The 17,716-nt window shown below is 46.5% G+C and overlaps 1 protein-coding gene across 1 annotated transcript in view; it reads right to left on the bottom strand.

Moving 5' to 3' along the window:
- Positions 1-17,716, bottom strand: part of LOC127395198 (Golgi phosphoprotein 3-like) — a 99,192-nt gene that overhangs the window by 23,251 nt on the left and 58,225 nt on the right. The window contains exon 2 of the mRNA XM_051641772.1: positions 10,056-10,187. Within this exon, the coding sequence (XP_051497732.1) occupies positions 10,056-10,187 (132 nt within the window). The remainder of the gene's footprint in view (positions 1-10,055; positions 10,188-17,716) is intronic.

Genomic DNA, 17,716 nt, shown 5'->3' with positions numbered 1-17,716 from the left:
TATATGCCTCCTATAAAACTATTTCGCCATATAAGGGAGACTAAATGGACACCGCTCCTTCACAGTGCCTGTGGCACCAGGAACCCATCAAGACCTGAAGCACAGGTTTCTTGCAGAGGGGGGCCTACCTGCCTGCTTGTGGGTGGTCTGTTCTGTTTCAGGACTCAAGATTGGCTGGGTCAGGGCTGGCATGCAGATGAGATAATGCCTTGCGGCACCCAAAACAGTGCACTGTGTCACCTTAACCTAGAGAGAAGTCACCGGACAGCAGGGGCGGGATTCTGCCTCTGTCGAAAGGAGAGCAGAAATCACTGGTAGCCTACAGCACGCCACTCTGCTACTGCCTGCCAGATCTTCGTGGGACCCAAGGGGCTAAATAAAGGCCCCTTAAATAAATTAAGAACAGAGAACCGAGATCCCTGCCTGCTCCCCAAGAAGAGAGGAAGAGCCACCCGAGCCGGGGCCGCACTGTGACTCTGCCTGCAGCTGCTGGAGCCAGAGCCAAGCTGGGAGGAGCACCGTCGGAGCCCAGCCGAGCCCAGCCCAGATGAGCCAGGAGGAGCGCTGAGCCAGAACCGAGAGGAGCCGGGCAGAGCCGATTGGGCCAGGAACCATCACCCCGAGGGAGCCAACCAAGCTGGGGAGCGCTGCGCCAACTAAGCCAGGGATGGAGCCGGGGAGTGCCCAAGCCCCGAGCGCTGCCGCACCACTGCCACCCACTTGGTGCGTGTCTGCTGCCCACGTGGTGTGTGTCTGCTGCCCTCCAGCCCAGGAGCCGTCACTACTGCTACCTTCAATGTGCCAGGAGTGTAAGAACCCCATCCACATATCTTCCCTGCTTTCCTGTCTTTCTAGAGTTCACTCCCCGTTCTCACATGCACAACAGCGACCCCAACGGGGGGGGAACTACGACAAGCTCTAAATCACCTCCTTTTATCATGACTATCTTCCTTCTATCCTTTGCACCCTATCAGTGGCTTGTATTATATTTACATTTGTACACCCCTGATCTGTTTATAAAGTATCAGCACATATAAACCCCTCACTCAGTGTCCTCATTCCCGTTTTGAGCGAGAGTGCGTACTACCCGTGGGGAGGGGTTTCCACAGGTATCAAGTAAAGCCAAACCGAGGGAGGGAGGAGTGTTAACCGCTTAAAACCCCTTTTTTGTTTTTGAACCCTTACAGAGGCAATCCTCATTAGTGGTGCACTGGATTCCCAGCCTTCCAAAGCTACCTTGCAGGATCAGGGACAATGAGAACAGGTCCCTGCCCCGTGACATAAACAGGGCAGGCATGCCCCCTTAAGACCTTCACTGCCTTCAGTGCCCCTGCAGAACAGGTATGGGGCCCTGCAGGAAGAAACAGCTGGTGGCGGTGAGGACAGCGGAGAGGTAGAGGATTCCCTTCCCTCTTGTCACCGGGCGGAAGGAGGGGAACTAGGTGAGGATGGGGAGGAACGGAAGTGGGCCCCTGCTCGGGGCAGCAGGAGCGTCCCCTCTGGACCTCCCCTGCTTTCCTAGGTGCCCTCACAGAGCAGGTGCAGGGCACTGGAGATAAAGAACTGAGGAAATGATGATGCTGATGAAGCCCCATCCAGGGAGTCACTGAAGCAGCTGGCTCCAAGCATTAGGACTGCTTCTGCAAAGAGGAGGGTGATTGTTATAGGAGATTCCCTTCTGAGGGGAACTGAGGGTCCCATACGCCGACTGGACCCTTCCCACAAGGAGGTCTGATGCCTCCCTGGGGCCCAGGTTAGGGATATAACCAGGAAACTCCCTAGTCTGATATGGCCCTCAGATTACTACCCTCTCTTGATCTTTCACGTAGGTAGTGATGAAGTAAAGAGAAGAAATCCGAGGGTAATGAAGAAAGATTTCAGGGCCTTGGGATGATTGGCCAAGGAATCGGGAGCACAAGTTCGGGAGCACGCGGCAGCGGTGAGAGCGCAGAGCGGCAGCGGTGAGAGCTGCTCCTTTAATTACTGAGGATTAGAGAAGAGACCGGGCTTCCCGGAGACGGCGAAGCCGGAGCAGAGCGAGGAGACCCGAGTCGGAGCGGGAATCCTGAGAGGAGCAGGAAGGCTGACGTGGCAGGGGGTGTGGCTGAGAACCGCGGCAAGGTTTAAAAGCGGCCATCTCGGCAGCTCCCTCAGAGCACGCGGCAGCGGTGAGAGCGCAGAGCGGCAGCGGCCGTCACAGGAAGTGAAGTGGCGCGAGGGCAGGGGGAGAGCGGCGTGAGTGGAGGCAGGAAGCAGAGAACACCAGTAAATTTCTCTAGCATGGTGGCAACACGCCCTAGAACTGTATTGAAGAAGGATATGGGAACTCAGACGGAGGTTCTGAGCAGGCACGCAGCCGTGCAGGTCTCTGGCTGCAGCGAGTGCCTGAGCCTGGCACTGGTGCCAGAGGGAGCCAGTGGCACCGCGTGTGTGCGGTGCGAGCAAATCGATGATCTCCTCAGGCAGGTGGTTAGACTGACAGAGGAGGTTGAAAGACTGAGAATTATCAGAGAATGTGAGAACGAAATAGATTGGTGGAGTCAAACCCTGAGGCAAGGGCAGGAGGAAGAGATGCTAGAACAAGTGATGGATCCCCTCCCCTCCTGTTCTCAGACAGAAGGAGAGAACTTTAGGAACATGGAGGAATGGAGGGAGGTCCGTCCTCGGAGAGGCAAGAAAAAACCCTCCCAACTCCGTCCATCCTCCGAATTGCCCTTGAAGAATAGGTACGAGGTCTTGGAACTTCAGGGAAAGGAAAATGAAGCTGGAGTGACAGATTTGTCTAGTGAACCGCCTATGACTTGTCGCTCAGCTCCACGACTTAGGACTTCTTCAACTAAGAAGGAAAGGAGGGTAATTGTGGTGGGTGACTCCCTTCTGAGGGGAACAGAAGGGCCCATCTGTCGACCAGACCCATCCCACAGGGAGGTCTGCTGCCTCCCTGGGGCTCGCATTAGAGATGTTAAAAGGAAACTCTCTAGTATGGTAAATCCATCTGATTACTACCCACTGCTGATTTTTCAGGTTGGCAGTGATGAAATTACTACAAGAAATGTAAGGGCAATGAAGAGAGACTTCAGGGCCCTGGGACGGCTAGTTAGGGGGTCTGGAGCACAAGTCGTGTTTGCCTCCATGCCTCCTGCAAGAATGGGTGGAGAGATAAGCAGGAAGAGTTTAATGATGAACGAATGGCTAAGAGACTGGTGCCAAAGGCAGGGCTTTGGCTTTTTTGATCATGGGCTGCTCTATGAGACACCTGGCCTGATGGTGGCAGGTGGGATGCACCTGTCCCAGAGGGGGAAAAGGCTTTTGGGGCAGGACTTAGCAGGGCTCATTGAGAGAGCTTTAAACTAGATGTGAAGGGGGAAGGGGAGAAAACTGGGTCTGTTGGGGACAAGCCCAAGAGGAACATACCAGGGCCTGTAGGAGGATGGGCTAAGGAGGATTTAGTCCCACCGATGTGCTCTACTTGCTTCCTGAAATGCCTGTACACCAATGCACGCAGCATGGGGAATAAACAGGAAGAGTTAGAGGTCTGTGTGCGGTCTAAGGGTTATGATCTGGTAGCAATAACAGAGACATGGTGGGACAGCTCACACGACTGGAATGTGGCCATGGATGGCTATGTGCTTTTTAGGAAAGATCGGTCGGTGAAGCGTGGTGGTGGAGTTGCTCTTTATGTGAGAGAGCAACTAGAATGTATTGAGTTTTGTACAGGGGCTGATGAGGGGCAAGTTGAAATTCTGTGGGTAAGAATTAAAGGACAGGGTAGTATGGGTGACACAGTTGTGGGGGTCTACTACAGACCTCCTGATCAAGATGAGGAAGTTGATGAGGCTTTCTACAGGCAGCTGAAAGCAGCCTCACAACTACAGTCCTTGGTCCTCATGGGAGATTTTAACTATCCCGATATCTGCTGGAAGACTTATACAGCCAGCCTTTCACAGTCTAGGAGGTTCCTCCAATGCATTGATGACAACTTCTTAATGCAAATGGTGGATAAGCCGACTAGAAGAGGAGCGCTGCTGGATCTTGTGCTCACCAACAAGGAGGGCCCTGTTGAAGCAGTGGTGGTCAGTGGCAACCTTGGCTGCAGTGACCATGAGATGGTGGAGTTCAGGATCCTGTGTGGGAGGAACAGAATTTCCAGCAGGACCAGAACCCTGGACTTCTACAGAGCAAACTTCGACCTCCTCAACCAATTGTTAAGGGAAGTCCCATGGGACAGAGTGCTAGAAGGTAAAGGGGCTCAAGATAGCTGGACAATATTCAAGGACCACTTCTTGCAAGCACAGCATCAGTGTGTCCCAATGGGTAGAAAATCTAGTAAGGGAGCTAGGAGACCAGCGTGGTTAAAAAAGGAACTGCTGGGGAAACTCAAGTGGAAGAGGAAAATCTATAGATCATGGAAGGAGGGACTGGTCACTTGGGAGGAATATAGGAATGTTGTCAGGGAATGTAGGGAGGCAACTAGGAAAGCTAAGGCCTCCTTGGAACTTAACCTTGCAAGTCGGGTTAAGGACAGTAGAAAGGGCTTTTTCAAATACATAGCCAACAAAGCTAATACCAGAGGCAATATAGGCCCACTGCTGAATGAGGTGGGTGCCCTGGTGACAGAGGATATGAAGAAGGCAGAGGTGCTGAATGCCTTCTTTGCCTCTGTCTTTACTCCTGCAGGCTTTTCCCATGAGCCCCAGATTCATATAACCCCAGAAGTAGTCAAGATAGGTGAGGACATAGTAGATGAGGATTGGGTTAGGGATCAGTTGCATAATCTGGACATCCATAAATCGATGGGTCCGGATGAAATGCATCCAAGGGTGCTGAGGGAGCTGGCGGAGGTCATTGCTAGGCCACTCTCCATCATCTTCGGTAAGTCATGGGTAACTGGAGAGGTGCCTGAGGACTGGAGGATAGCAAATGTCACTCCAGTCTACAAGAAGGGCAAGGAGGACCCGGGTAACTATAGACCGGTCAGCCTCACCTCCATCCCTGGAAAGGTAATGGAACAACTTGTCCTTGGCACTATCTCTAGACATATCAAGGAGATGGGGGTCATCAAGAGCAGTCAACATGGTTTTACCAAGGGTAAGTCATGTTTGACTAACCTCATAGCCTTCTATGAGGAAATTACTAGGTGGATAGATGATGGTAGAGCGGTAGATGTGGTCTATCTTGATTTCAGTAAAGCATTTGACACCGTCTCCCACAGCATCCTTGTAGATAAGTTGATCAAGTATGGGTTTGATGATCAGGCAGTGAGGTGGATCAAGAACTGGTTGAAAGGAAGAAATCAGAGAGTTGTAGTCAATGGGGCAGAATCTAGTTGGAGGCCTGTGACTAGTGGAGTCCCTCGGGTCGGTACTGGGACCGGTGTTGTTCAATATCTTCATCAACGACCTGGATGAGGGAACAGAATGTACCCTCAGCAAGTTTGCTGATGACACCAAGCTGGGAGGAGTGGCTGACACACCAGAAGGCTGTGCTGCCATTCAGAGAGACTTAGACAGGCTGGAGACTTGGGCGGGGAAAAACCTGATGAAGTTTAACAAGAGCAAGTGTAGAGTTTTGCATTTGGGGAAGAAAAATGTCATGCACCAGTACAGGTTGGGGGCTGACCTGCTGGAGAGCAGTGTAGGTGAAAGGGACCTGGGGGTCATGGTAGACAGGAGGATGACCATGAGCCAGCAATGTGCCCTTGTGGCTAAGAAGGCCAATGGCATCCTGGGGTGTATTAGAAAGGGTGTGGTTAGTAGGTCAAGAGAGGTTCTCCTCCCCCTCTATTCTGCATTGGTGAGGCCACATCTGGAATATTGTGTCCAGTTCTGGGCCCCTCAGTTCAAGAAGGACAGGGAACTGCTGGAAAGAGTCCAGCGCAGAGCCACAAGGATGATTAAGGGAGTGGAACATCTCCCTTATGAGGAAAGGCTGAGGGAGCTGGGTCTCTTTAGTTTGGAGAAAAGGAGACTGAGGGGGGACCTCATCAATGTTTACAAATATGTAAAGGGTGAGTGTCAAGACGATGGAGTTAAGCTTTTTTCGGTGATGACCAGTGATAGGACAAGGAGTAATGGATACAAGTTGGAGCATAGGAGGTTTAAGATGAATATCAGGAAAAATTTTTTTACTGTAAGAGTGACAGAGCACTGGAACAGGCTGCCCAGAGAGGTTGTGGAGTCTCCTTTGCTGGAGACATTCAAAACCCGCCTGGACGCCTTCCTGTGTGATGTACTCTAGGTGACCCTGCTCTGGCAGGGGGGTTGGACTAGATGATCTTTCGAGGTCCCTTCCAACCCCTAGGATTCTACGATTCAAGTTGTGTCCTCCTCTATCTCTTCAGTTTCAGGGAATGATGAATGGGTAAACAAGAAGACCTGACAGATCAATGCCTGGCTCCAAACCTGGTGCTACCACTAGGACTTTGGATTTTTTGACCACAGCTTGACCTACAGGACATCGGGCCTCGTTGCAACAGATGGGAAAACCCTGTCTCACAGGGGGAAAAGGACACTAGGGCAAGAGTTAGCAGGGCTCATGGACAGGGCTTTACATTAGACTCGAAGGGGGAGGGGGATAAAACCAGGCTCACCAGAGATGAGCCTAGGGGCAAAGGGCCAAGGATGGGGGTTGTCACGGTTTGAATCAGGATCAAAAACAATGCTCTCGATCCCCTCCCTCTCCCACCCAGGTAGGGAAGGAGAGAGAGAAAAAGAGAGAGACTTGGCTGGATTGAAAACTAAACTACACAGCTTTAATTAAACACTAATGATATAAGGAAATATATATAATTATATAAAAATATGTTCAGGAATGTGCAAAAGCCTCTCGCCTCCCCCCACGCCCAGAAACTCCCACAGCACTCTCCTTAGCTGCGAACAGTCCTGAAAAATCCCAGACTGCTGCTGGAGAAAGAATAGAGTTATGAGGGTCAGGAGAGCTCGAGCCTAAGGGTCGACGGTGATGGATGGTCGGAGTCCTCCCCAGACACTGGCCATGGACGGAAGAAAAAGGGAAGAAGAAGCAGGAAGGAAGTTGTCTTCTGTGATCTCCGACCTTCCTCTGAGCTTATGTAGATATATGGAATGGAATATCTCTGACCAAGTTTGCTGTCTGTCTAATTCAGCCTCCTACGGGGGGGTCATAGATCTCCCCGTAGTGTCTGAGCTGGCAGAGCAAAGATGTGACCTTGAAGACACATTTCTTGAAGTTAGAAAAACATTCCATCTGTTATCAGTCTTAGTTGGAACACCCTGGTACTAGTTAAAAGAAAGCTTACTGAAGGAAAAAAAAAATCAGTAAAAGGAAAATTGGCTTCGTCCTGGCTCAAACCAGGACAGCAATGCTAAAGAGGAAGCACCTCTGGCATTGATTTTTAAGTAAACTCCATTATTTAGTTTTAATACAAAAATTCACTCATGCATTAATCACTCAGAATTGTCAGCTATAAAATACTTAAATTAATCCACCAAGGATTTGTTGAGATTTCTTTTAAGAACTGTAACTGTAATTATTGGATTTGCTTTCTGAGACTGTAAGGCAGCATAGAGTACCATTTTCTATCTTTAATAACGACTAGTCATAGAAACTATACATCAATCTCAACATTCGTGTATTTGTTTATAAAAGTGATACTAGTAGAGAGAAGTCCAAAAAGATGCAGTGATTACATTTTCTAAAGCAAGGATGTTGCAACATTAAATACAGCATATTGACTTTCAGAAGCTTCACTAATGTTTATCAAGTCTTTGTGTGCCAGTTTTTCTCAGTCTCATTTGTCTCTCTGTGGCATTCAAGCATGGATTTAATGCATCGATCACTTCTGAAGTTGTGTCTTAGAAACTGCAAGAAATAATCAGCAAAGATCCATCCGATTTAAAGCTTGAAGTGGAAATCATTGTAGCTAGCAATCTTTCAAGTCAGCTGTGTGACCAAGGCCACCATTAGCTGATTATAAATCTGTACTACTGCCTAAAGAACTAGTTCTACCCTCTTCTTGCTCTCACCTTATTGCTTGCACCAGCAGTCTCACTTGTGCCCCACCTGATGATAAGATCAAGAAAGTGATTTAAATAAATCTAAACTGATCAAAAAAGTTTATTATTTTTTAGCTGACAAGGCTGCACACACACTAGTAACAACCCAAGAGAAACTCCAATAATAAGCTTATTTGCAAATACAGGACTACCCTCAGCTGCAGCACAGGCTAAAGTGATTGAAGCCTAAACTCCTCCCTTCAGATCACAGCTTGAAGATACAGGGTTTTGAGTCACAAATCAAAGCTTTAGTTTTAATGAGATTTTATCTTTCCACAAAGTCCCAGAATGGAGCAGGGGCAGGGAGGGAGAAGGGCTAGCCTTAGGGGCAGGAGCTATATAAAAACGGTATTGCCACTGAAACTGCACCTCACTGAATTACAACCTTGGATACAGCTAGACAGTTCATTCCACTCATTAAGCACAGTATTTAATTCACAGAGAAAGTTGAGGGCAAGGGGAACAAGGCCTGCAAAAGGGGGATGAGTGGAACACTTGGTAAAGTTGAGACAATGAAATCTAACAAACACAGAAATGAGACTGAAATTTAGTGTTAACGCAAGACTTCAAATAAGTTATAAAACAATACAAGTCATTAATGAGAAGGATTTCTAAATTGAGAGAGGTAGGGCAAGTATAGAAGAAACAACAGTAGTTAGGTATTTATTTGCAAGAAATTCCTTAAGCAGAAATCAATCTTCATTTGAATTTTATATTAAGCCTTTTTCATAGAACCCTCCTGCCTGCAAAAAGAAATCTCTCTATTGCCTTGCAACAGCAGAAAGAACAAAGCATTTAATATTGGGTAGCTTTTAGCTCTCCTTAAACAATGGGGAAAAAATAAAAATCGAAAGAAACACACCAAGCCACCCCCAAAAATCACATGATAAAATTTAAAAAAAAGAAAACAATAATTTTGCTTGTATTCTTTACTGAAGATATGCACAGGCTATTTTTTCCATTTTCCTAAAAACACACAGTTAAAATTTCAGATAGATAATCCTGACAACGTTTGTATAGAATAAAAATAACTGCTAAAGAACATTCCTGAATGCCTAAGGAGCTAAAAGCTTTGGAGAAAAAAAAAAAAAAAGTGCAAATAATCAAAGCTGAATATGCTTAAATTAAGCTAAAAGAAGTAGGAGCTGTTTGTCTGAACAGAAGTTCGATTCTTCAGAAGAGGAGGAAGCTAGGAGAAGTTTGGGGAATTTGTAAGCTTTCCTTTAAAAATTTAGCAAGGTATAATATTGACAGGGAAATGCGCAATAAAAGATAATTCGTTTGTGATGGATAGACAGCATTTGACCATGTTTTCGATAAACTTATTTTACAAGTACATTTTGTACTAAAGAAAAAAAATCCAGAGGCAAAAGTAATAAATTAAGGTGCCTCAAATCGTCAGACTAATTAAATAAAGAACCTAAAAATTTTGCCCAACATCAGTGAGTACAACAAATTTAACACACTGATCACATGCTTAAAATAGATACAGTTTTGTGTTCTCAGGGGCCCAAAGTACAAGGATCGTTTCCTTCCCATGCATTGCAAGCACTAACTGCAACACTGTGTACAGCAGAATTAAACTGATGACTTGCAGGATACATCTGGCAGGCTGAGAGTTAGTCATCCCTCTCAGCCCCAACCCATATCTCACCAACATTGCAAAAGCCAGTTCTTTCAGCAGATTACAACTGGTGCTACTGGCTCTCAGCAGAAACTGCTGCCACCGCAACTCGGCTAGAGCCACTGTCAACTGTTTGTGCCAGGTTCCCAACAGCAGCAAGAACACATCAAGAGAACAAACAGGAGCAGAGGACAAGTAAAATAGATTTTACAAGCCACTTCAGCTCACCATTTAAATTCTTTAGGTAATAACTCTGCATCTAACTTAGGTCACTACTCAGAATCCCTATCCCCATATAAAGAAAAAACTCTTTTTCTTACCAACCAGTTGTAATTTATAGCTACTGTATTGCCTGGAGCATGGCACAAAAGTAAATGTGACCACTTTCCTCCACTTACCTTTCTTGTTAACAGACTTTTGCGCCTCATTCCACAAGCCTCTAACTGAAGACGCCCTCGCAATGCCAATTCGATTAACATACAGCCACGCAATCCTGAGGAGATGCAATCATTCCAGAATGATGTGTAGCCCTGTGAAGAATGAAAGACAGTAAGATATTTCTATCTCCACCTGAAAGCAAATAGAAAAAGAGGCTTACTGTGTTCTCTAAGCAGTTCTCTGGCCCTTATACACTTTTGAAGTAGCATCGCTAATGAACTACCATTCCTGTATTGGAAACGTAAGATAAAACAGACTCACCCTCTATTAGTTTTGACACTTAGTCTATGCTCTTTGAAGAGCGGGGAAACTTCAGGAAAGTGATACAAAACAAAACAGCAAGATATCAAGAACTGCGAGATATAAAGCGTAGTTTATATGTAGTGAAAATAAACGTATTACATTTTTAAGACATCAAGCATTTGACATTACTGATATCCCACAGGCTTATTTGAGTTTCCTGAGAAATATTAACATGATTTTACATCCATAGACAATATGACACCGATGAAGTAATAATAATATGAAAAATCAATATTATGTAAAATATGGAGTGTATATTTATCATGCCACAGCTGTTTATAAATATACACTTCTTTCTTTTCACAAAAAGTGTTATATTATTCTGCAAACAGTTCAATCACTAGAAATTTTTTCCCTTGTCTAGTAATGAAAACTGAATTTATTTTTAAAGTTAGTATTTTTCAATGAAGTGACACCACTACACCACTTCTGGCAGCAATTATCAGATGTAAACTCCTCTGCTTCAGCAGTTATTCAATACATATGGCCTCAAGCTGTGGGTTGCAGAGAAATACAGGATCATAGGATAATTCAGGTTGGAAGAGATCACAGGAGATCTCTAGTCCAACCTGCTCAAAACAGGTTCAGCAATGGAGTCAGATCAAGTTACTCAGGGTTCTAGCTAGGCAAGTCCTGAAAACCTCCAAGGATAGAGACTGCACAACCATCTAACATTTTTTACTCTAGTGATCCTGAATGTCAGCTCAAAGAGATTATGGTCTTCATAAATTCTGGAGCCCCCAACATAAGAAGGACATGGAGCTCATGGAGAAAGTCCTGAGAAAGGCCATGAAGATGATCTGAGGTCTGGAGCACCTCTCCTCCGAGGACAGACTGAGAGAGTTGGGGCTGTTCAGCCTGGAGAAGAGAAGACTCAGGGGAGACATTATAGCAGACTTCCAGTACCTGAAGGGGGCCTACAGGAAAGCTGGAGAGGGACTTTTTATAAGGGCTTGTAGTGATAGAACAAGAGGTAATGGATCAAAACTGGAAGAGGGGAGTTTTAGGTTAGACATCAGGAGGAAATTCTTTAGTGTGAGGGTGGTGAGACACTGGGACCGGTTGCCCAGATAAGTTGTGGAAGCCCCATCCCTGGAAGTGTTCAAGGCCAGGTTGGATGAGGCCCTGAGCAACCGGATCTCGTGGGAGGTGTCCCTGCCCATGCAGAGGAGTTGGAACTAGATGATATTTAAGGTCCCTTCCAACTCAAACCATTCTATGATTCTATGACTCTATGATTCTATGAAATGGAACTGCTTGTTCTAGTGGGCTAGATGTCATTGAAGTCATAGAATGTATACTGCCTCACTGTCAGGGTTTGACTCAGGATTGGCAATTATACCAATGACAATAATGCTCTCGATGTCCTCCCACCCAGGTAGGGAAAGAAGAGAGAGAATGTCCTGGTTCGAGCCAGGATGAAGCCAATTTTCCTTTTTACTGATTTTTTGTTTTCCTTCAGCGAGCTTTCTTTTAAGTAGCAACATTCTGTTCTAGCTAGGCTGATAAGACATTGGAATGTTTTTCTAACTGCTGGGTCTTCAAGGTCGCACCTTCACTCTGCCGGCTCAGACACTACGGGGAGATCTGTGACCCCCCTGTAGGAGGCTGAATTAGACAGACAGCAAAATTGGCCAGAGATATTCCATTCCATATATCTACGTAAGCTCAGAGGAAGGTCAGAGATCACAAAAGACAACTTCCTTTCTGCTTCTTCTTCCCTTCTCTTCCGTCTATGGGCGGCGTTCGGGGAGGACTCTATCCATCCATCACTGTCGACCCTTAGGCTCGAGCTCTCCTGACCCTCATCACTCTCTGCTTTCTTCAGCAGCAGCTCCGGTATTTCTCAGAACTGTTCCAGCTCAGGGGAGTGTGGTGGGAGTTGCTGGGGGTGCGGGGAGGCGAGAGGCTCTTGCATATACCTGAACATATCTGTATATAACTGTATATATTTTCATTAGTGTTGAATTAAAGCTGTGTAGTTTAGTTTTCAATCCAGCCAAGTCTCTCTCTTTTTCTCTCTCTCCTTCCCTACCTGGGTGGGAGGGGGAGGGGATCGAGAGCATTGTTGTTGGACCTGAGTCAAACGGTGACAGAGAATAAGGAGAAGCTTCTGGGTTGAAAACTAAATTCGGGAGCTTTAAGTAAATACTGATGAAAAAAGACAATATGTACAAATACATACTATTATATACAAGTATGTGCAGGAATGTGCAAAACACCTATCACTTCCCCCCACCCCGAGCAACTCCCACAGCATGCTCCTTAGCTGTGAGCAGTTCTGAAAAGTCCTGGACCGCTGCGAGAGATAGTGGTAGAGTAGACAGGAGCTCAGGGTAGAGTTATGAGGGTCAGGAACACATGGGCCTAGGGATCAAAGGAGATGGATAGATGGAGTCCTCCCTGGATGACAGCAATGAACGGAAGAGAAGGGAAAAAGAGGCTTAATTTGCGTTGTGGGAAACTGTTCTTTTCTTCCCCACATAAGTCTAAACAAAATGCCTTTTAAGCCAGCAAAGGCCTCTCCTGATTATGCCCAGCTGGCGAACTAAAGCAGACTTGCTTCTCAAGGACAACTGAACCCAAAACAACAGATGTGGTATGGGACAGAAAGGGTGGGCGACAAGCCATCCTGTGCCCCTGGCAGTCACCGCCCTAACTTGGGGCTCATGGACGCTCATTGGCTCTGGACAGTGACACTGACTGGACAGGTGGGTCAGGGGGTATCAAAGGCAGCGAGTGCAGCAGGTGGGCCCCTCTCTCCTCCCTGAGGCCCGTTTGGACGCTTTCTGCCTGGGACACCCCGCCCTGCTGCGGACACTGGTGCTGGGACCCTGCCTGCCTGCCTGCCCCGGGTCCAGCCTGAGCCTCAGCGCCGAGCGTGCCGGGGTCCCGAGCCCTGGGGTCGGGGCCGGAGCCCCCTCCCCGTGTTGCTGCCACTTGAGGGGAAACCAATGGCCGCTGCACCCGCTGCCAAGAGGCTGCCCCTCCGACACCACGGACCTGCTGTCCTGCCTTCCGGCCGCCTGAGGGTAACATCACCCCACACTCACACACACACACACACACACAGTCCTACCTCTTAAGGAGGACTGGCATCGGGTTTCCTTCCCTCCTCCCTTTGGTCCTTAATCCTCTCCCTTAAAAACACCTTTGCATTGCCTCCCTAAAGGACACTTGCTCACTACATACATATTTATATCCCTGGTAGCCATTCACATTTGCATGGTCCCTAAACATCATCCCTCGGTTTGTGTTAACCCTTAATAAACCAATTAGTTTGTGGAGCAAACCTTGGCTTTAGAGGCAATTTCTGAGTGGGGTGGGGTGGGGGTCCTTTCTAGCTACCACCCTGAAATACAGTCCCGCGGTGGCCGTTCCTCCGTGAGAGGCAGCACAGCGTGTGACCCTCGGTCTTATTCACAAACCCCTCCACATTGAGAGGGGGAGTCGCAAAAGTATCCTGACAGCCAGTAGCCCCCCAGTACTGGCTTGCGACATTTGGTGTCAGGAGTGGGATAACGGGGGTCGTTAGAAGCCCCCCAGGCTCTGAAATTGCTTAATTGGACTTTTTTAAAAAATTAATTAATTAATTAATTATAGGGAAAATGGCTGCCAAAGGGGATATAGGTGATGCAGATGCTGTAAGTGCTGGTGCAGAAAATGCAGAAAATGAAATTTGTGAGGAAAGTACTGAAGTTCAGGAGGCGCCATTTTCACTTCCCTCTAGTTTTGAGGAGGAATTGCAAAAATGTGCATTTGTGCGTCCCTTCTGGGAGCACCTTAAGAGGCACGGGTACACTATACAGAGGGAGCAGTACAAAGTGATTTACGAGGCCTACATGGGGGGAGACCTCAGTAGACTCGTAAATTACATCATGACTTTGGAAGATGGTACTCCTCTGTCTAAAGAGCTTAAAAAGGAGATTAAGAAACACGGGCTTGATTTCATCAATGCCCGAAATGTCTTTGTCCTGGCCATGGTTGTGCAGCAAGCAAAGGAGGGATTACAGCAAAGAACTGAAGGGTTGCAGCGAGAGAATAAAGAGTTACAGCAAGAGATTGAATGGTTACAGCAAAGAACTGAAGGGTTGCAGCGAGAGAATAAAGTTACAGCAAAGAATTGAAGGGTTGCAGAGAGAGATTGAAGGGTTAAGAAAGCAGGGAAAGGAGAGGAGAACTGGTGCCACCCTGTCTTACTCAGGTGATAAATGTGGGGAACTTGCTAATTGTGAGGATTCCTCAGGTTCTGGTAGTCAGGATACTGAGGTCTTGGATGACTTTAACACACTAAAGTAATGTAAGCCCGTAAAATCTGAGCAATCAGATAGAAAAAGTGTGAGTTTTCATTTCGGGATGGAAAAGCAGCGCCCGATTTTGGAATCAAAGCCACAGCCGCAAGAGCAGCAAGCCCCTGCACAGCTGCAACCCCCCCTCTCCAAGGAGCAGGAGGAGGGACTAAGGGCAGATTTTAGGATATTACACGAGGCAGTTAAGGACTTCATGACACACAGCACTCAAAGAATTAGCAATTTGGAGATAAATGTCCATAAAGTTTCCACGATTATGGACAATAGTGCTCAAAGGATTAGCAATTTGGAGATGGATATTCACAATAGCATTCAAAAGATGGGCGAATTGGAAAAATATGTCCACCGACTTTTCACAAATATGGACAAAGTCCCAACTAATTTATCTTCTCACTATACCAGTTCTGAGGATGAGGAGGAGGGGAGAATAGAGCATAAACAACTGCGCCCGGTTGTGAGAACTTCTTTTTCTCTTGATAAAGATACCCTGAGGAAGAAAGATGTGGTAGTTAAGGAAGTAAGTTATACACCATTAGAATTGGCACAAATTAAAAAACAATACAGCAGGCTCCCATCTGAGATGGAAATTGAATATGTAATGAGAGTGTCCCTCACAGGAGGAGACGAGATCATGTTAAGTGAACAAGAAGCTAGAGGGTTCTGGGGATCCGGAATTATTCTAATGACTGGAGATAGGGGACACCACTGGTCCCTAACCCAGCGAGCAGCTTTTTGTGTTGGCTCAAGTGATCCCGCTAGCTAAGGAGAGCCGAGGACCCTGCGGGAGGGCTATTCTAACCTTTTGGACAATGTCCAAAAGGCTGCTGTAATTCAAATGATTTATGACCATGATTTAATACCAGATCAAGAAAGTCCTATGAATCTTCGAGTCAAACCAGAAAGAATGAAGGTTTTAATCAGGGGGCTTCCTCTGTCATTTAAAGAGGTAGCCATGCAAATCAAACATAAACTAAAAAATGGAGATCTGAGAGGATTTACATGGTCTGATTTGGCCAAAGAATTGGTAGATTACAGCAAGGAATATGAGGATATATCTGATTCTGAAGATGTTCCCAAGCCTTCTGCAGCCAGACAAAACACTCGACCCTCCTATGCTGATGTGGTTGCCAGGCCACCCCGGGATCCTCCTAAGCAGCGGGAGAAATCACGGGGTGACTGGACAGTTGTGGATAGATCTAAAAACAACAGAAAGCCAAACAGCACCCATAAAAGCCAATACCCCGAAAACAAAAGTGCTTCATCTCGAGGTGGTGACAAAGGGCCCTACGCTAAGCTTAAGGAGGAAGCCAGGCGTATAGGTGTCCCATCGAAGCTTTTGTCTCGAGATCTTTCTTACCAGCTTCTGAAAGACCTAGTAGAAAGTTGGGCTACATGGCCCAGCTCAAGGTCTAATTCAAGAGAGAGATCCAGGGAAAAACCCAACAAGTCGGGAAACTAAATAGCCCTCCTTCTGCCAAGAAAAAGAAATCAAAAAGAAAGACAAAGAGACGGGGGGGGGAGAGGAAAACCAAAATCTTGACACAGGAAATGAAAATGATCAACAGGAAAATTACAAACAATCAGGCCCTAAAGCTTCCAATCCTCCAAAAGATTGGCAGAATGTACTACGATTAGTTCAAAACAAAAATGGGGACTTGGAGCTTACTTGTGCTGTTGGGCCAAGACGCTATCCTGTAACATTTGTGGTAGACACAGGAGCACAGATTTCCACGCTAAAAGCTGATGTAGCTGAACAATGTGGTATTAAACCAGCTAAAAAGCCCATATATGTAAGTGGAGCATTTGGTAACTCTGCTTTACAAAAAACAGCTAAAGTCACTTTAAATCTACCAGGAGAGGAAGAACCGATTCGGACTGAAATGATTGTGGGTGACATTCCTTACAATTTGTTAGGAATGGATGTTCTCTTGGGCCGAGCCTGGAGAGATGAGAACGATCGCTACTGGAATTTTGGCACACCCACACTAAAGCTGAGGTTGCTACAACGTGCTCCCCGTCTGCCACAAAGCAGGATCACAAATATTAAACAATATTCCATTCCTGTTGCTGCTAAGGAAGGCATCAAAGAAGTCATTTCTGATCTAAAACAAAAGGGCATTATTGTGCCCTGTCATTCACTATTTAACTCCTCGATTTGGCCTGTAAGAAAACCCAATGGTAAATGGAGAATGACAGTCGACTACAGGAAATTGAATGCCAATACAGATGTACTCACAGCTGCTGTACCTAACATTGCTGATCTGGTGTTAGAAATCCAGGAAGCAGCACACCCAGTGCTGGCCTCCCTGGACATAAAGGATATGTTCTTCCAAATCCCTATTGATCCTGAGGACCAGAAGTATTTTGCCTTCACTTGGGATGGGGTGCAGTACACTTTCACAAGGTTGCCCCAGGGATATAAACACTCACCCACACTAGCTCATCACACGCTTGCGTGTGAACTGGAAAACATTCCAGAAATCAGAAATAATTCCAAGGTAAAAGTCTATCAATACATAGATGATGTGCTGGTAGGGGGCCAGAGTGAGGGGGAGGTAAAAGCAGTTTATGATGCTATCATCAAGCATCTCACCAATATGCAAATAGAAATCCCTGAAGAGAAAAAGCAACCGCTATCCCAAGGGGAAAAATTTCTAGGAATAAGATGGAAAGGGGGGAACCTGGAATATTCCTTCCGATACTTTATCTTACTTAGGAGAGATAAAGGCACCCACCAATAGGAAAGAACCACAAGGAATACTAGGAACCCTTCAGTATTGGAGAAAGCATATCCCAGACCTATCCATCATAGCACGTCCTCTCTTTGATCTATTAAAGAAAAATCGTCACTGGGAATGGGATCAATCTCATGATGAGGCCCTTGAACTGTTGTTATTGGAGGCGCAGACATACCAAACTCTGGGGCCCCTTCACCCGGAGGATCCAATCATAAAAGAGTGGGGGTTTTCAGCCAGTGCCTTATCAAATCATTTTTGGCAACAGGGACC

Source organism: Apus apus, chromosome W, assembly GCF_020740795.1.
Source record: "Apus apus isolate bApuApu2 chromosome W, bApuApu2.pri.cur, whole genome shotgun sequence".
Classification (NCBI taxonomy): Eukaryota; Metazoa; Chordata; class Aves; order Apodiformes; family Apodidae; genus Apus; species Apus apus.
The sequence above is the reverse complement of the archived record's forward strand: the minus strand, read 5'-3'. Positions and strand labels throughout refer to the sequence as shown.